This window comes from Penicillium longicatenatum, assembly GCF_028827895.1.
Source record: "Penicillium longicatenatum strain IBT 33135 chromosome Unknown contig_7_segment0_segment0, whole genome shotgun sequence".
Taxonomy (NCBI): Eukaryota; Fungi; Ascomycota; class Eurotiomycetes; order Eurotiales; family Aspergillaceae; genus Penicillium; species Penicillium longicatenatum.
In genome coordinates, this window is record NW_026643124.1 from 2,964,568 (window position 1) to 2,983,341 (window position 18,774).

At 49.0% G+C, this 18,774-nt stretch overlaps 9 protein-coding genes across 9 annotated transcripts; 5 read left to right on the forward strand and 4 right to left on the reverse strand.

Moving 5' to 3' along the window:
- Positions 1-276: 276 nt before the first annotated feature.
- Positions 277-1,648, reverse strand: N7484_011364 (anthranilate phosphoribosyltransferase; the record flags this gene model as incomplete). Its single annotated transcript, XM_057121751.1, has 2 exons — positions 277-1,257; positions 1,319-1,648. 2 exons carry the CDS (start codon positions 1,646-1,648, stop codon positions 277-279), a joined length of 1,311 nt encoding a protein of 436 aa, XP_056967505.1.
- A 298-nt stretch (positions 1,649-1,946) lies between these two features.
- Positions 1,947-2,987, forward strand: N7484_011365 (mitochondrial 54S ribosomal protein uL10m; the record flags this gene model as incomplete). Its single annotated transcript, XM_057121752.1, has 1 exon — positions 1,947-2,987. One exon carries the CDS (start codon positions 1,947-1,949, stop codon positions 2,985-2,987), a length of 1,041 nt encoding a protein of 346 aa, XP_056967506.1.
- Positions 2,988-4,198: 1,211 nt separating this feature from the next.
- On the reverse strand, positions 4,199-5,614 carry N7484_011366 (phosphatidylinositol-specific phospholipase C; the record flags this gene model as incomplete). Its single annotated transcript, XM_057121753.1, has 1 exon — positions 4,199-5,614. One exon carries the CDS (start codon positions 5,612-5,614, stop codon positions 4,199-4,201), a length of 1,416 nt encoding a protein of 471 aa, XP_056967507.1.
- Positions 5,615-6,392: 778 nt separating this feature from the next.
- Positions 6,393-7,388, forward strand: N7484_011367 (sugar phosphate isomerase/epimerase family protein; the record flags this gene model as incomplete). Its single annotated transcript, XM_057121754.1, has 1 exon — positions 6,393-7,388. The coding sequence occupies one exon, from the start codon at positions 6,393-6,395 to the stop codon at positions 7,386-7,388; it is 996 nt and encodes a 331-aa protein (XP_056967508.1).
- Positions 7,389-8,050: 662 nt separating this feature from the next.
- N7484_011368 (amino acid permease) lies at positions 8,051-9,840 on the forward strand (the record flags this gene model as incomplete). Its single annotated transcript, XM_057121755.1, has 6 exons — positions 8,051-8,190; positions 8,239-8,599; positions 8,650-8,914; positions 8,967-9,146; positions 9,195-9,582; positions 9,633-9,840. Coding segments are annotated over 6 exons (1,542 nt in total), but the record flags the coding sequence as incomplete, so codon positions are not given.
- Positions 9,841-10,565: 725 nt separating this feature from the next.
- Positions 10,566-11,309, forward strand: N7484_011369 (YukJ family protein; the record flags this gene model as incomplete). The annotated part of the gene is made up of 1 exon (XM_057121756.1): positions 10,566-11,309. One exon carries the CDS (start codon positions 10,566-10,568, stop codon positions 11,307-11,309), a length of 744 nt encoding a protein of 247 aa, XP_056967510.1.
- A 228-nt stretch (positions 11,310-11,537) lies between these two features.
- N7484_011370 (uncharacterized protein) lies at positions 11,538-13,148 on the reverse strand (the record flags this gene model as incomplete). The annotated part of the gene is made up of 4 exons (XM_057121757.1): positions 11,538-12,635; positions 12,692-12,763; positions 12,816-12,919; positions 12,980-13,148. The coding sequence occupies 4 exons, from the start codon at positions 13,146-13,148 to the stop codon at positions 11,538-11,540; spliced, it is 1,443 nt and encodes a 480-aa protein (XP_056967511.1).
- A 1,220-nt stretch (positions 13,149-14,368) lies between these two features.
- On the reverse strand, positions 14,369-15,185 carry N7484_011371 (gluconokinase; the record flags this gene model as incomplete). Its single annotated transcript, XM_057121758.1, has 2 exons — positions 14,369-14,821; positions 14,928-15,185. 2 exons carry the CDS (start codon positions 15,183-15,185, stop codon positions 14,369-14,371), a joined length of 711 nt encoding a protein of 236 aa, XP_056967512.1.
- A 1,902-nt stretch (positions 15,186-17,087) lies between these two features.
- N7484_011372 (vacuolar protein sorting-associated protein 26) lies at positions 17,088-18,708 on the forward strand (the record flags this gene model as incomplete). Its single annotated transcript, XM_057121759.1, has 5 exons — positions 17,088-17,307; positions 17,381-17,853; positions 17,931-17,955; positions 18,064-18,180; positions 18,464-18,708. The coding sequence occupies 5 exons, from the start codon at positions 17,088-17,090 to the stop codon at positions 18,706-18,708; spliced, it is 1,080 nt and encodes a 359-aa protein (XP_056967513.1).
- Between the last annotated feature and the right edge of the window lie 66 nt (positions 18,709-18,774).

Consider the following 18,774-nt stretch of genomic DNA (forward strand, 5'->3'; position numbering starts at 1 on the left):
TTATGCATAAAATGGCGCTTTGGGAGTTTCAGACAAATAAATTTCATATGCGGTATGAGATTCGACGGCCTCTTGTAGATGGACGTTACGCAACATTAAAAAGCTCAAAATTGCTCTATTATCTATTATGGTACCGAGAGTTTTTGCAAGCCAGTTCTACTTGTGAAATCATGTCACTTCACATAATCCATTAAAAAGAAATACATGCCGAAGTATTCTACAGAAAGAACTAGGGGTAAACCACATTAATCCGAAAGGTGACACCGTACCAGGGCTTTATTGAAGCTTGTTACTGATTTCAATGAACTTCTCCAGATTGTGAAGAGCCTGGCCGCTCTCGACAGCCCAGCGAGCCCGACGCAATCCCTCTTTCCAGCGCCCACCACCCGGTCCACGCTCCGTGATGACTTTACCGTCATCGCCGAAACCCATGTCGCTAGTGTCAGCCTCACACACTCCAGATGTAACAAGCAGAGCAGCAACATTCATAAGGACAAACTCCAGAATAGGATCATCCCGGGGCAGTTCATTGCGAAGAATGGCCATCAATTTTTTGGCGTTGTCTTTGGGCATCTTGCGCCCATAAACCTCAGTAAGAGGATGGCTCCGCACTCCGAAGTCCGAGGGTTGGATCTTGAAGGTGTCAACCTTGACAATTGTACGAGGGTTGTGTGTTTCCTCATCACTGGAGTCGTGGTCGTCGTCGGCATCATCCTCAGGGTACTCCTTGTAATCCGGGTTGGGGTGCTCGGTGAGTCTCCAGCAGTTTGTGTAACCTGCACAGCTGATCTCGTCCATATCTTCCTCACCGCATACCACCAGGGCTTTCTTGGCTCCAGCCTGCTTGAGAGCCTCGACGAAGACTGGACCCAGGGCCTGGTAGGCCACACCTACAACCCGAGCCTCAATAGCCCACTCCACGGGGTTCGCGAGAGGTCCCATGAGATTAAAGATGGTTCGGAGACCAAGACCACGACGCACAGGATTGGCGTACATCATGCCCGGATGGAAATTGGGGGCGAACAGGAAGGCATAGTTGGTTTCAGCGTACACTTTGTCAATGTTGTCTGCGGTGACCGCATCGATGTTGGGGGCAATGGGAGGGATTGCCCTGAGGACATCAGCAGATCCGGAGAAGGATGTCTGAGCACGGTTGCCATGCTTTGCAGTCATGAGGAGCGGCGAAGCAATGATCGAGGAGGTTGTCGACACATTAAAAGTTGAGTGGGAATCACCACCAGTTCCAACAATATCGCACTGAGTTGTAGAGACACGTCAGTAAAAGTCAAACAAATGTACCTGTGAGGTGAGATCTCACTAAACCACCATTGTACTTCCCCTCAGGTCGACCCCGCGATTTCACGGCCTTTTTCAAAGCAGTCTTGTCAATGGCGCAAGCTGCCGCTCGCATGCGATGTGAGCATTTCGCAATTACATCAGCCTCCTTGTCCTTGCCAGTCGAATGAAGCAATGTCAACAAAGCCGCACATTGAATATCTGATATTTGATCCTCAAAGATCAGTGCAAATGCCGAAGCAATATCATCTGCGCTAACTTGGAACCCGGGATTGGCGGGGTATGCCAGGCGCTTGAGAAGAGGAGAGATGGACACTTTTTGAAGCTCCTTAGGGCTCTCAGGTTTAGCCATTGCACAGGAAGCGGATGATATTGTTCAAAAGTCGTTTGAACAGGATTGACAGGGTCAATGGGCCAGAGTGTAACGTGTATAAACAGAAAAAAGAAAGTATTCATGACTCAATGATGCCCCTCTCACCGCGGGATCAAATTAGGGCAGAATTATGTACCGCCTGCAGGGCGCCTTACTGCTTTGGGAGCCAAAAAATATCACCCGAAAATACCAATTTCAATGTTCTTCCGGGGGCTTTGATTCTTGATCCACTCCTTTCATCTCGCAATTGCTTGGATTTGGTCTAGCAACACACACAATGCCACCGCGGTTACAACTTGCCTCGCTTCGGCGACCCGCCCTGCGGTGTCCATATGAACTTCAGATCATCAGGAAAGCCAGCACGGCAGCCGTGACACCTGCGGCGCCCATTGAGCAAATGACACGCTCCCCAGCACCAATCTCGCGAACTCCTCCCACCCAACCCCCGTCGCATCGTAATCCTGAATATCGTCGGTCACAGCTTCTCCGACAATACACCTCAATTCTCCGTACATCTCCCCTGATGGTGCTGTTCCAACACAACAACCTCAAGTCCATGGAATGGGCTTCCATCCGACGAGAACTCACCAAGGCACTCGAAAAGGTGGATGAGAAGATTGCCGCCGAGGGCCGAACATCCCCAGCTCTAGCTCCCTATATCAAGGTTCAGACTGTCCAGACCAGCATCTTCGAAGTTGCCTTGCGCATCGTTGAGCATTTCCGACCTAGCGACGCTGCATTGGCTTCCGGAAAGCCCCCGAGTGCTGTCGACCCCATTACCCAGACTTCCGCTGAATTACCCACGGTTTCCGGATCCCGGGATGATCCCGCCCTTACCCACGACCTGTCGCGTGCCGCCTACGAAGCGGTGAAGCACCTGAAGGGCCGCCACGAACTTGCCGACATCCTTGTTGGACCTATCGCCATCCTTTCTATCCCTGCCGTTTCCCCCGAGCACATGAAGGCTGCTTTGTCGATTCTTACCCCCAAGGAATCCGGCTTCCGTGCGCCTACCCGGAAGGCCAACCCCGACTACCACGAGCCTATTGTGCAGATCGGTTTGCAGAAGCTGAACCTTTTGGCTGCCCGTGTAGATGGTCAGGTCTTGGACTTGAACCAGACCAAGTGGGTTGGAGGTATCGAGGGTGGTATGGATGGCCTGCGCTCTCAGCTTGTTACGGCCCTGCAGAGCATGGGCTCCAGCCTTACCAACACCCTGGAGGGAGCTGGCAAGAGCCTTTACTTCACCATGGAGAGCCGGAGAAGCGTTTTGGAGGAGGAGCAGAAGCCCGAGGGCGAGAAGAGCGAATCGTCTTAGTTTGTTTAAGGCCATTCGCAATCTTGTATAATATGTCATATAGTTGAGTTTTCATCCTGAAGCATCTTTTGTCCCGGAAGGGTGTATACTGTCTTAGCAATTAACATTGGAATCTATTATTCAGCTATTCAAAAGAATATACCTTCAGTATTCACATGACACTTGGACAACCAATGGTCCGAAGTTTAAAGCCCCCACATGACTCCAGACATACGAATCTAAATACTGTATCCAGCGCTCGGGATCCGCAGACCAAAAGATGAAATACATACTGAAAAACATTGAAGTAAGGATCTCAACTCTTCTATAGCGCAAAAGTAGCCCTGGCCCTATCACTCGTCGTCGTCAAAGGGTGCCCAGACCTCCCAAGCTCCTCACTAAACCGTCTCTCCGACCTCTCCGCATAAAAAGCCGCAATTTTCTCAGCCTGATCATTAGCCCACTCATCACCAGACAGTCCACTAGCTTTAGTCTGCCTAGATGAAATGCCACTAAATTCTTCACGCGAAATACGGGTTTCTGTCACGCTTGTTCCATCGAGTAGCGTGTAGAGAACCCTCGGTGGGTTGGTAAGCACATTGATACGAAACAGAAATGTTGTTATTAGAAACACCACAACAAATTGAACCACGGCTGTCTCAATGGGCCGTGTCTGGTAATAATGGTTCATTCTGCCTAGAAACCACATTATGGTTTGGCGAGTCCGTGGGATGAGGATGGCTATGAGGCTGGCGAGTGTGCAGCTAATGACAAAATTTTTGTTCGCCATGTAGAAATCGATGAATGAAGACAGGCTAGGAAATGATTAGATTTCGATTTATGCCTGGATTTTGTTGGCATTTACAGGTCGTTCATCTTGTCGATTTGGAGCGTTGTCAAATTCTGGAATTGATATGCAGTAATTGATAAGGCCGAGAGCCGCTGGAATAGGATGAGATGAGTTATCGCGGTGGAGCTAAGCCTGAATACATGACGCGTCAGCAACCCACATGGAGTCTTCTCTCAATGAAAAAGCGCAGAGCTGTACAGGTACGAAGCTTTTCAGCGTATTAATCAAGATAAAGCTTTGGGGTAAAGTTTTTTTTTCTTTCTTTTTGTAAAAAATGGTAGACCGAAAGCTTGATTGTTTCAGAAGCTGATCGAATATGATTGGTCAATATGAGTAAAGAAAGTGGCAAATCGAAGCTGCTACCCAAGTGCAGTTAAGCCTATTAGTTCTCTCGAAGGCGCAGCTTAGCGTTCATGCCAACAATACAGCGCACAAGATCCCAGTCCCCATCTTGTCCAACCCAATCCGTCGCTAAGATACCCGTCGAGCAATCTCTATCAGCATCCTTGTGACGACGGCAGATGTAATCAACAGTGGCCGGGTTGACCTTCGCAGCGATCTTCTCCGGCCAAGTATCAGTCTTCCAGAAGTTACTGGCACTCAAAAAGTTGATAAAGAAGGGATACTTCCGGGCCTCCTGTGCATTTGGCAGCACACCAAAAGGATATTGAGCATGTGAGGCACGATCAATTTGTTCCCTGACAAAGTTGATCTTCTTCTCAATATTAGTCGTTTCTTGGACCTCGTAGAAATCCTGAATACAAAGTTGTCCACTGGGGCAAACCGCGCTTGGGGTATTATCTGCCCAAGCAGCAGCATCAATGCCCCACCCATTTCCTCCATGTTCTTTTTTCAGTTGCTCATTCAAGTTGAAGCGGCGGATCAGAACCACCTTACCACGCGCCTCGCCTAAGGTCGGGATCTTGGGTCGAACCCACCAGCGACTACCTTCACCTGCGTAGTGCTGGTGCAAGATGCGAGCGAGCTGCTCATCTTTCGCATTTCCAGGGCCCTCACGCTTGAGCGAGATTATCAATGACTCGGACGGATTCTGCTCCAGGAACTCGTTGACCTCCTTCATTAAGTCGCGGAAATATTTGTTCCCAGTCAATGAGATGGGAAACACGCTATGCACGAGGATCAGCTCATCTTTTGCGGGGTCATCGGGGTACTGTGGCTGAACACGGATGTCGAAGAAGCGGACACCATTCTTCAGCTGTTCGCGCGGGCTGACAGCCTGACAGCGCACGGAAGGTGGAGCCATATGGCACGTCGGGGAGTTGTGGGTTCCAGGAATCGAGAGCGCAGAGAGAAGGGTGTCATCGCGCAGTTCGCGCATCCAGGAATTCAGGTTGGCAGAGGAGAAAATGCTCAGATGAGACTCGGGGGTGATGTAGATGCCTGTGAACCGGAATTTGGGATGCTCGGCCAGCGCTTTCATAGTAGCTGACTCGGCGGTCGGCACGGGCGTTTGAATCTGGTGTCGCTCACCCTCAACTTCAAAGGTTAGGCGCATGCGCTCTTTCTCAGAGTTCTTGAAGGCTCGGCGCTGGGTTGTTTTGGTCGCGAATGGCTCCACGCGGATGTCGAGGCCCTGTAGTTCCTCGAACGGTTTTGTTTGGTCGGTGATCGCGAGAATGGGCGCATTGGCGCGGGTTTGGTTCGTGAGAGCCCGAGTGAAGTTCTTGGCGAGAAAGGTGATGTCGTTGTTCGACTCCGGTGCTCCGAAGCGCTCAATGCGCTTCAGGACGATCGGAGTGCTCGTGTTATTGCGGATGGTGAGAAACTCAGCGACCATGATGGGCGGTTTCCAAGACTGGTACGAGAAGTTCGAGAAGCAATTGCGATAGGGTGAGAAGTGTGTATTAGGAACCCGGGGGAGCTGAGCAGTTTTACCCCTCTGTAGGATCTGCAAGCGATCGTGGGCCTTCCCTCTTGGCACCCGATGCTGATTCGAAGATCGCAGAGATTGTGACGCTGAGATCCATTTTCGGAATCGTAATTCAGGCACCTGCCATTTTGGTCCACAATCCACAGCCTTATGGGCCAGATGTGCATGTGTTTACACCATGCCGATTGGATGAAAAGTGAGAGATTTGGAGAATGACGCAGCTCTAGAATGTGGGGTAAATCTTGCTCGTCCAAGATCCATGGATCTTGTTATCAGATTGATAACACTGTTTGGATCTTGGGACAGCTGCTAAGCTATACTTATCTCAGCAAATGGGAGATTGGGGCAAATAGGAGAATGAGGGGAAGGACTTAAAAAAGAAGAGAAGGATTGGAGGTCCAGAAAAGAAAGAGAAAGAAGGGGGGCGGTTTATACTCGAAAATCGCGCCTTCCGTATTTGGAGATAGCGTGCCTTCCTTGAACAAATCACTGGATCGTACCTTCCGAAAACTAATCGACCCGATACTAGAAGAACAGGAACCCATGTAAGGTCCGGAGGCAGTTTAGAAGAAAGTTCGGTCATCATCCCCGATTTGACGGGGATCGGAATTTCAATCCCGGGAGTTGTACATATGAGGCCAAAAAATGCCGTTCAAACATTTCATTCACTGAAACTCTTAACACCATGGCGAATCAGTTGGCTATTGCCACGGTCTCTTTAGGCCAGCACCCATCTCATACTTTGGATCGCAAAATTCTCGCTGCAGCGAAAGCCGGATTCAATGGTCTAGAAATTGTCTTTTCGGATTTAGACGCATACTCCCAATCACAAAACCTGTCAATCTTTGAGGGCGCAGAAAAGATCACAGCTCTTTGCAACCAAAGCAACCTAGAGATTCTTTCTTTGGCGCCGTTTGAAAACTACGAGGGTGACAATTCCCCTTTGAGTTCCAGGTTACAGAAAGCAACTCTGTGGATGGAAGTTGCCCGAAGGCTCCATGCACCCTATTTACAGATCCCATCTCACTATGGCCCTGACGCTGATGGAGATACAGCCGTCATCATATCTGAGCTGCAACAAATAGCGGATCTGGGAAGCTCAAGACAACCACTCGTCTCAATCGCATACGAGGCCTTGTCGTGGGGCACTCGCTGTTCTACATGGGAAGACGCTTTAAAAGTGGTCAACGCAGTGGATCGGCCTAACTTTGGCCTTTGTCTTGATAATTTTCACGTCGTCACCAAATTATGGGCCGACGCCTTCGCTTTATCCGGCAAATTCTCTGACGCCGACCGGCGCCTCAAGGAAACGCTGTATCGCTTTATAGAGAGCTGCCCCTTGAATAAGGTATTCTTTATTCAGCTCTCTGATGGAGAAAAGTCCGACCCGCCATTCTCGAAAGATCATCCTTGGTATGTGGAGGGCGAAGCTCCGCAATTTACGTGGTCCAGACATGCGCGGCCATTTCCATTGGAGAAAGGACTCGGGGCCTACATGCCTATGACTGAGATTGCTCAGACTTGGCTGGTGGAGAAAGGTTATAAAGGATGGGTCTCTCTGGAGACCTTCGATCGGCGTATGCGTGATGAGGCGAATGGACCTGAAGACTCCGCTCGTCGAGGAATGGAATCATGGAACAAGCTGTGCATGAAACTCAAAGCATCAAAGGCAAATATCTAGAGCCCCTGATTTGGTCCTTATTCTTTGTAGTATTGGATAGGCTATTCGATTCCTGGCGGTGGTGGAGCTTGAATAGCTGCTGTGATTCTTCCACTTGCCGTTGTCTTTCCATTATTTAGTTACCTTATGCTGAAAGCCGTTTTTGAACAATGGATTACCTACCCCCTTGACTGATCTTACGAAATGCATTTGTCAAGTGGTATAACCTTAACATATCTCCAAATCTGAGATCAAGCCCCTCTCCCCGCAGTTATGCGGGGTCTCCTATGCCTGGACCTAAGTAAGTAAGTCAAATGCAATTTCCAATTGGATAAAGATAAAGATCATACCGGATCCGGTCATTAGACCCCCAAGGATGCACAATGTTACAGTAACCTCCCCGCTGCGGGAGAGAAGATTACTAGTATCTCTTTTTGAAGTTGTATGAAGGAGATCGGATCTGGTCTCACCAGGAAATTCACGACTTACTGTTCCCGCTCTCATGATACAATCATATTCAGAAACGGTGGGCATTGCTGGTGCCCAAGCACTGGACCTTCCCCCGAACATGACATACGATGCAGAAAAAGCAATAGAGTTGAAAACTCCTGATGGCGCAGGGGCACCCGAGCTTGCTGAGGTGAAAGAGCTGAGGTTAGGAAATGGAAATTTGACTATCAAGAGTTGGTACTGACAATTTTCTATATAGGAAAGGCCTACAACAACGGCACATTCAAATGATCGCATTAGCAGGAACCATTGGAACTGGCCTGTTCCTTGGATCGGGTCGAGCGTTAGCTAATGCTGGACCAGCCGGTGTCTTGTCAGTCAATGGATCACAAAATCAGGCAAAACGACTAACAGGTCTTAGCATGGGGTATTTGTTCATGGGATTCCTTATCTCCGGCGTCACGCTTTCCATTGGAGAGCTCAGCGCCCTCGTCCCTCTCAGTGGAGGTGTCATCCGTCCAGCTTCTTATTTCGTGGATCCGGCATTTTCATTTGCGCAGGGCTGGAACGTAACATATCAGTATTTGATATCTATCCCCGCCGAGATCTCAGCCGCAGCTGTGATCGTTCAGTTCTGGGTCACGGCGAACAATGCCATTTGGGTGACCGTATTCAGTGCCGTCCTCTTTGCAAGCAACCTATTTCTGGTGCGGATCTATGGGGAAATCGAGTTCACATTGGCCATTTTGAAGGTCTGCTTGATTGTCGGGATGAACATCATGGTAAGCATCACTTTTTTCAAGTATATTGGATATCAAACTCACATATGCAGGGTATTGTCATTACAGCTGGAGGAGGTCCAGATCACACAGCCATCGGCTTTAAGTACTGGCGAGACCCCGGACCGTTCGTGCAGTACTTGGGCATTCCTGGGCCGTTGGGTCGCTTCATGGGATTCTGGACAGTCTTTGTAAATGCAGCGTATGCATATTCGTCAGTGGAGACCATATCAATGGCAGCAGCAGAAACCCACGCCCCACGCAGAAATATCCCAAAAGCTGCAAAAAGAGTCTTTGTACGCGTGATGCTGTTTTATGGTAGGCCGAATGTACCCCGACACTACGTTCAAGAGACGCTAACAATAATCAGTTATCTCCGTTTTTATGATCACTCTTTTAGTTCCTTCCAACGATCCGATGCTTCTCAGAAGTTCCGGCACTGCTGCACAGTCTCCCTTTCTCATTGCAGCAACTCGAGCCGGAGTGAGCGTCGTGCCTCACATTATCAACGCAATTGTTCTGACTAGCGCGTGGAGCTCAGGGAACTCGAGTACGTTCTCGACCAGCAGCATGACGCTATCAAACTGACGCTCTCTAGCTCTGCTTAGTGGATCTCGCATTCTCTACGGTCTTGCCCGTGAGGGCCAAGCCCCGAAGTTCCTTGCACGCACCAGCCGGTGGGGTGTACCGTACCTGGGAGTGCTTGCCATCGGAGTGTGGATGGCTCTCGGGTATATGTCTCTCAGCGCTACTGCCGCTACTGTGTTCACATGGCTACAGGATCTGGTCGCTTGTGCACAGATTATGAGCTGGTTAGTCATCTGCACTACCTATCTTCGCTTTTACTATGCCATGAAGAAACAGGGGATTTCTCGAAATAGACTACCATGGAAAGCACCGCTCCAACCATATGCTGCATGGGTCACTCTGGTATCGCTGACCATAATTTTATTGACTGGGGGTTATACAACCTTTATTCACGGACAGTACGTTTCAGAGTTACTGGATTCTTTGGCGATTGCTGAGATCTTTTTAGCTGGTCAACCGAAACCTTCATTTCTGCTTACTTGGACATTGCGATCTTTGCTACATTTTATTTCGGCTACAAGATCTGGTATCGAACGAAAATCATTTCATTGGACGAATCCCCTGTCCTTCGTTTTGTCGAGATTGCCGAGAATGACCCCGACCCACCCGAGGAACCAACCTCTACGTGGTCCAAGGTCAAGATTTTGTGGAACTAGGCACTGGAGTGACTACAAGGCTGTAAGATGGGCCTATTTGGACGACATTTTGTACATCAGTGATAGATCCACGTCCCGCATCATTTCCCCCGCATTTGTTCTTCTGAGTACGTACCCACATACCCAACCTTGGAAACCAGAAGAGGTCCTAAAAAAGGATTGAACACCTTGCCACCATGTCTCCCTCCCTATAATTAGTTCTTCACGGCTGTTTGGCAGTCTTCGCAGTCGGGGATACCCCTCCTGTGGGGACTGTGGACACCCCCCACCAGGAGCTGAGGAGATCGTGCGACATCATCATCATCATCATCACCAACATGACCACAGAATGCCCATCGGGCCACTCATCACGAGAAGCAGAAGAGCTGAAACCTGTTCAGCGGCGCCACAATATCCCACAATTCCAATAAAAAGCCCAGAGTCGTCATGACGATACCCAATTGATCTCCGCTGCGGGACAACGCTAAGCTTTAGCTGCATGACAAGCTACATCATGGCTCGATAAGCGGTCTCATCTTGGCCACACCCCAGCACGTGTTTGGTCCAAGCAATTTGCTTTGTGAATTGATAAGAAAGCTTGCATAAGTGGCCAGATTATCTCGTAGCATAATGAGGCGATATCGGCCGCCTATGCCATCACTTAAATAGACCTGTACCTTCCTCCACTACAGCAATTAATTAAACCTTCAACCTTGTCTTCATCTTCCAATTCACTCATCACCAAAATGACTATCTCCCACTACGGTGTCTGGGCTTGCACCCCCACCAGCTACGAAGCCCAGACCACAAAGGAAGACCCCAAGTCCCCCCACATCTACCTCCACTTCACCGACGATTCCTCGTCCAGCAAGAGTCTCGAGGCTGCTATCAACGTCAAGTCCACTGACAAGGATACCCGTCTGGTGTTCTGGCTCAACCGAAACTTCACACACTCCATCACCGAGCAGCTCTCCAACCTGGACCTCGGCTTCCACCTTACTTCGTCGCCGAGCTCCAGCAACCCCAGCAATTCCAGCAACAAGACCGAAAGCAAGCACCACAATAACCGCCGTCACCACCGACATGCCCGCCGCGACCAGGTAGCTACCCTCCAAGGCCTGGATTTTGTTCGCACAAAGGGTCTGGTGGATATTCAGCAAGGAGAGATTCTGGGCAGCGATGGTTCCGATGCTAGTATTTTGGCTCAGCTGGACCCGATCATCTCTGATGCCATCAACAAGAAGGCCACTGCTTATATCTTTGGTTCATCTTATGGGTCTGGAATTCATGATGTCCACATGAACCAGGGTAGCTTGCCTAGCTACTCTAATGGTATCTACGAGGATGGTGCATTGTTGTTTAAGTTTGATGATGGTCACTGGGAGGCTGTTTTCCTGGCTTTTGCCTCGCAGAAGATCCCTACTGATGATGACGGAGAGTCCACTTCTGACAGCAAGTCGCTGGCTTCTATTCTGGGTGCTAGCGAGTAGGTATATTGATGTATATATTCTAAAGAGAATTAACTGTTACCTACTCACTCTAATAGTCAAGAATTGGATGATGATAGACGTAGCTATCTGACCTCATATACTTCAATTTAGCCGGGTTTAACCGGGATTAAACCTTGGAACCGCTGACGGTAAAGACTATTTGAAGGCATACAGCTCTTTCGATTCTATTCATGCTGTTCATTATAGATGAGTTTATCTGTACTCTACTCACCTGAGATTGAGCAGCATCAACTCGGGCGATTCGATCAACTCTCTCACACGGTTACCCATACGTGCCATAGTCGCTCCATCAATGACACGGTGATCAGCACTCCAGCTGAAATTTACTAGCTCGCCCTTGGTGACCTGCCCCGCCTCATCGAAAACAGGCAGTGTCCTCGTCCGTCCAACACCAAGAATAGCAACCTCCGTTGGCACAATCACAGGCGCAACGTATGTGCCACCAATGTTGCCGATATTTGAGACGGTAATGGTGCCGCCGTCCAGATCAGCAGATGTCAATTTTCCAGCCTTGCCGAGTGTACTGAGTCTTGAGATCTCGGCTGCGATATCAATGATGGATCGACTTGCCACATCCTTGATATTGGGGACGACGAGACCTGTAGGTGTGTCCATAGCAATACCGATATTGTGCTTTGCTCGCATAATCAATTTCGGTTTCTCTGGTGTGCTGACATCTACCCTTGCATTGAGGATGGGATATTCGTTCAGGGCGAGTGAGACGGCCTTGACAATGAACGGGAGGAGAGTGATTTTCTTAGGATCCCGAGAATCGCTGGCAAGCTTTTTTCGGATTGCAGAGATATTGCCGACTGTTAGCTCGTCGGCAAAGAGTAGGTGTGGGGTGTTGAGGGATTTGGTCATTGTTTTGAACATAGCCGATTGAATTGGCGTCAATTTGACCTCGGATTCGGACTGCTTGGTGTCTGGTATAGTAGAAAATTGTGGTGGGCCGAGAGATGCTGTTGGAGAATCTCGCGTTTCAACGAATTTTAGGACGTCTTCTTTCATGACCCTCCCCTCTTTTCCTGTGCCGGTGATGTCTAGGATGTCGACACTGTGGGTCTTAAGTAGTCCGCGCACAGCAGGGGTTGCAAGAGATGCATGCTTCGATTTGGGTATCTCGGGGATGGCTTCGGAAGATGGAGGGGAGAAATGAGGTACTGTAGAGCCTTCGGCAGCTTGAGTTGCGGCCACTATCTGCGATTCGGGAATTGGCGCAGCTGGCTCTGGAGCTACTTGTGATTCATGTGGTGGGTTGTCATCATGGTATTTTCCATCTACAACCTCAATATCACACAAGGCCTGCATAAAAGAGTTAATCAGATGAAACGATAAGGAAGACCATGAGATCAACTTACTCGCCCCGTTGGAACAGTGTCATCGGCCTCGAAATGGAGCTTCTTGATCACGCCCTCGTACCGCGATGTGATCTATATTGCTCAGTTATCTGCAGTAGGAGTATTTAGAGTCAGAAGTACTCACATCATCCACTGCCTTGTCAGATTGGTACTGACATAAAGGCTTCCATTCCTCAATGTGCGCCCCTTCTTCGACGTACCACTGAATGATCTGGACCTCAGTGATGCCTTATTCTGAGATTAGAGACCAATTGACCTGTGTTACAGCTGAGCAAAGCATTTGCTTACCTTCACCGACATCTTTTAAGATCTGTGACTTGATTCCCCATAACGCAGGCCCTGCGTGGAATCCCCGGCTCAGCACGGACGTGATGGGGCTTCGAATGCGGAGAACACTCTGGGGTTGACAGGTGTGCAGAATACGAGGGATACTACCCCCACGTCGCAAGATGTTCATGATACCTGGTCACCTAACGAGGGAAGAGGCCAGGTTATGCATTTGTATTTGATTGAAGAAATTAAGGAAGAATGTTCTTTATCTGTAGACTGACTTCACTCTTCGCCGACGGTAACCGACGATAGCCACGTGATCTTCCCCGCATCGCCGCGGAGTACAATTCACTTTTTGCAATCAGCTTGGAATTATGTCATCTGGGTTGAAAGGTTAGCATCGGTCATTCGGTTAGCGAATGGGGAGTTTGATATTTGTGTATCTTAAATCAGACAACCCTTTCTGAAGATGGTCTAGATCCCCCACTCCTTCCCCTCACCAATGGATGTTATCCTTATCAAGACCAGTTTACACAAAAGACATACAAGTCAAAACTTGCTAACGCTTAAGGTTTATTTTCGAGATACTGCTGCTATTTGAAGTATGGATATATCGGCCGGCACCTTTGGGCCCATTCAGCAATATCTTCTGGAACATAAGTCTTCGGTCCATGGTCAACGTAAAGAAGGCAAGTCTGCACATGCTGCAGCTTCGACATGAAAGGCAGAATCCTGTCCATGGCCAACAAGTTGAGCCCTGCATTTTCGTGAAAACCACAATGCTAAGCCCCGGGGTTTTGATTCCATGCGCCGAATCCACAGTCTTGGAATTACATCGTCATTCTGACTTTGTGCTCGTACGTCATGAAAGCGAAATGTCATCGTCCGATACCATGGGCTTTTGCAACATGCTCAAAGGGGTAAATAATCGACCTATTTCCTGGCCAAAGGGTGGCTCCACGCCTGAACCCAATGTATCCGTCAGGAAACCTAAAGTCGATTGAAAGATCTTTATTGCTAGCAATGACCGCTGGCCCGAAGGATGTTGATGGAAATGTCGTTGGAGTTGTTGGCTCATACGGATATCTAGATTGAGAATCTGGGGTAAGATATCCTAACGAATGGATTTTAGAGATAAGATCTATGGTCAACAAATATATAGTCAACAAATAACGATGCCAGTAGATTTAGTCTATATAATATAGACATTGCTATGCCATGCGCCCCGATATAGGGTATCAAAAGCCATGTAAGGCAAGGCCAATAAGAACGTCACGCCCGAAACGACAATGCGAGTATAAGAAGAAAAAAAAACACACAAACTCCCATGAAACACCAAGTGGAGAAGAAGGCAGTCCACAAGCCAGATTCCTTATGCAAAAACTCCCACAAAAGTCCTAATATCCTTCAAGAATACTCCTTGAGCTTGTCAGTAACGGCCTCCAGCACATTCTGCTGCACCTGCTCCTGTGATCCCTCCACATTAATCGTGATGGCATCCCACTCGCCCTGCGGCTCCTCCAAAGCAGCTAACTGCGATTGAACCATGTCGCTCTTCATGTAGTGGGACTTGCGTTGGCTGACACGCTGCATAAGAACAGCCTCTGTGAGCTTGAGATAGACGAAGTGGATTTGCACAGAAGGCGAGCCGTACGCGGCGACACGCATCACATCGCGGTATTTCCGCTTCAAAGCAGAGCAAGCGACAACCACACCGGCGGGCGGGTGGAAGTTATTGGACTCGGAGGGTGAGAGGGCATCGATGGCTGCCTGGCGGAGTGAGATGAGCCAGTCCCAACGGTCCGCATCTGTAAGAGGGGTGCCGTTGCCCATCTTGTCCTTGTTGGCTTTGGGGTGGTACTGCGGGGATTCGCGTTAGCTTTCATTCATTGTTGTCCCTATATTTTGGGTTGTATTTATTGGGAATGTTGTCTTTTTTGACAGCCATAAGAGTGTTCCCACGTACATCGTCGCCTTCTAAGAAAGGTAGGTTCAGTTCCTGGCGAATGGCTTGGCCAACGGTGCTTTTACCACAGCCAGCGGGACCAGTTACTACCCAGATATGCTGGGTTGGGGAACGCTGATTTGATTGAAGACGCATTGCGGCGTGTGTTGAGGTGCCGTTGGGCTCCAGATCAGGCATGATGTGCGCCTTCGTCACGGATACACTGGACGGCGAGTTTCCGAGGGCAGGTGTGACCGGTGGCTGACCGGCGGAGAGCATGATGTTGGAATGCGGGAGGAATTGAGCGGTTTATGGGGGAGATAACGTCCTTCTGCGATTGCAAGATGGACCGGAGGCGAGTGGATGACGGATGTAAGGCGGAGATCCACGGAACTGACGTGTGGACTTTTTTCTAGTAAGTAGGAATGTGAGCAGTGGTTTTTTGGGCGAAGTATTGAAATTTGCGCAAATGGTCTGACTATGTAGCAAGAAAGGGGAAACGGGAGTCGCGCGACAGGGAGATCTCCCCTACTTTTTTAAGTATGACGGTGGAGTCGGGGGAAAGAAGAAACCAGAAGCCGAGTGGGGGAGCCGTGTTTGGCTGTGATTGGAGGGATGTGAAGAATAGTCATTACCCGAGTGGAGAAGTGGGATGAGTCTCCGTGGAGTCGGGAGATCGATCGACAGAAGTACGAACTCAGTATTGTCCATTCAACCTGGCATCTTGTTACTTTTTGAAGATTCTGAATAGTGTAGGTACTAACAGTGTTATGTATGACAAGTCTGAATCAATTGACCTGGCTCAACGGTATTTGTACGAGGCTCTGCACTTCCGACGTTTCGGATGATGTCACTGTATGTAAGTTACGCTGTAAAGTACCCCCACACTAGTGACACCGCCAGTTTGGCTACATTTGCATCCTATTTTTTGGAGAATGAATCTCCCTACGAGCTACGAAGTATGTCATATAGTACATCATATACTTCCTGCCGCAATATGAAGTAGTGTAGGCTCCTCTGTTTTGATCTGGAAATTAACTGATATCTGTGGACTGGGAGACACTGCATCTGCTGGAAATTTGCCCCCACGCTCTGTCTCAAGGCACCTTTCAGTGCCAAGCGACGGGATAAGCGAGCATGAAAAATCGGAGGGAGAAAGAAAAACAGCCCAAACAAAACGGCCCGGTTCTCGGATAGCAGATACGGCAACGATGAAACAGGGATGTGGACAGAAACGGGGCCGATCTCAACTTACCGACTTGGCTTAAGACCGGCTCAAACTGGTCCAGGCGCATGAGGGCATTGCTGTACTCAATTCCTCTAGGTCGCAAGGCCGAGTAAAAGTCCGGGGAAATCCTGTGGGGTTTAAATCAACCAACAACTAGCATGCAAGAAGCATGATTGGCCACGATCCTTGAAACAATATTTCGGGAAACAAAATCCGATGTTTAAATGTTAGAATCGGGCTTCGAAAAACCTATTTTCAATGACAATATTTGACATGAATGCGAACCCGCGCAACACCTTGAAGGAGCTGATTGCTTATGACCAGTGTCTTTGCTTGATGTAATCTACAGGCCATATCTAACGGGGAGATGGGCTCCACCTGGGCACCTGGTATCAAAGATGACATCAGTATGACCTCGTAGAGTACCATATATCTTGCCAGTTCTAGTATCTTAAGCATGTTTACACTGACAGCCTAATCCTTCGATTAAAGAGAAGGCAGTGCTTAAGGGCCCTAGTATGCATATGAGAAAAGAAAGAATTCGACGACCGACTCATGCGCTAAACTGGAACTTCGAATTACTAGAAGTGATAAGGTCCTTTTAGATATCGAATGATTCTACACTGGTTAGCTGACACTCCATATTGCAATTGGAATCTATCTCTATAAGTGCGGGCAAGGCGTACCTGTCCGTACCTAGTCACATAGCAAGTAATCAACTCAGGGACACAATGAGATCAATACGAAGACAGTCAATGACAAGCCATTCTTATGGCTTTGATAGATTCAGTATTTGAATCATTAAGCTATACAAATAAATAGCAAGAATACAACAGGTTGTTGTGTGTTTTGGTTGGAGTAGTTAGTTAGCTGCCTGCGGGGTCTTACTAAGCAACGAGGCCACGTTCTGGATCTCCGCGCGCCTTCTCCAAGCACCTTTTAACTCACACACGATGGCCTCTCTCTTTTTCTCCACCCCGGTCGATATCGATGTCGTCCTAGACGACCTCGATGATCGCCAGACAGTAGATGTCAAGCTCGACAAGGGCCGCCGTGAGCGGGTTCCCCTGTACATGGATGGGGAGTCCGTCAAGGGTGCGGTGACGATCAGACCCAAGGATGGCAAGCGATTGGAGCATACAGGAATCAAGGTACAATTCATTGGCACAATTGGTATGTTATCATGGCATTCACCCTGCCAGACCCCGGACCAGAAGGCTGATCAAGCTATTTGTGTCCCCTTCAGAAATGTTCTACGATCGAGGCAACCACTACGAATTCCTATCACTGGTCCAAGAGCTTGCTGCACCAGGCGAGCTGCTTCACCCCCAAACCTTCCCTTTCAACTTCAAAAACGTCGAGAAGCAATATGAGTCCTACAATGGTATCAATGTAAAGCTGCGTTACTTCGTGCGGGTGACCGTCTCGCGGCGGATGGCCGACGTCATCCGTGAGAAGGATCTCTGGGTTTATTCGTACCGCATGCCACCAGAGACCAACAGCGCGATCAAGATGGACGTCGGTATCGAAGACTGTCTTCATATTGAGTTCGAATACTCCAAGTCCAAATACCACCTCAAGGACGTGATCGTCGGCCGCATCTATTTCTTGCTTGTGCGACTCAAGATAAAGCATATGGAATTGTCGATCATTCGTCGGGAAACCACTGGTTCTCCTCCCAATCAATATAATGAGAGTGAAACGTTGGTCCGCTTCGAGGTATGTACATTGGCCTAGCTTGGCTTTGAGGAGGTCTCGTGATCATAGCCTGCGCGCCGTTGCTAACAATCACTCAGATCATGGATGGCTCGCCTTCTCGAGGTTAGTCTCTATCCCGCGATATCTCTAATATATGAGAATTTTTTGCGATTTCCTATCGATCCTTCAACGGATTGTCAAGATCATCCAGGTTTGCTGACCAGACTGCAGGTGAAACAATTCCCATTCGTCTATTCCTTGGTGGATTCGACTTGACCCCAACTTTCCGCGACGTGAACAAGAAATACTCGACAAGATACTACCTCAGTCTAGTGCTGATTGACGAAGGTGAGTGACGCAATATCAAGATTGCCTCCTATTCGTGGAGATCCCAATCATAATGGCCAATGACGGGTATTCCGTGGAGTCCGTGGAATATGTGGGCTGGGTATCTTACATAGCCGACGGTCTTTGAAATCGAAATGATCGGGCCGGCTAGTAACTCCCACTGCGTTTCCTGATTTCCGGCTTGCCCACCCCCACGCTAAACTTGATTTGGAATCCGGCATGGGAATAAGCACTTCTGATGGTCTCGCGATGCATTACTGGCCGTCACTAACTTTTACTATAGATGCCCGCCGTTACTTCAAGCAATCTGAGATCGCTCTCTACCGACAAGCACCCGAGATTGCCGCGACACCGCAGATCGCCCAACAGCAGGCAATTCAACAGCAGGTTCTCCTCCAGCAACAACAGGCTATCCTGCCTCCGGGTTCTGCGACCGCTGGCCCAGGACGTGAAGTGCCAAGCCCTCATCTGCAGCGAGAGCAGCAGCAACAGAATACTACCCCGTCAGTCTCGGCACCGGCGGCATAATTTGATTGTTTTCGTCTAGCTCTTCTATACCCACCGAACTCCTTGATCTCATCCCACTTCCTATAT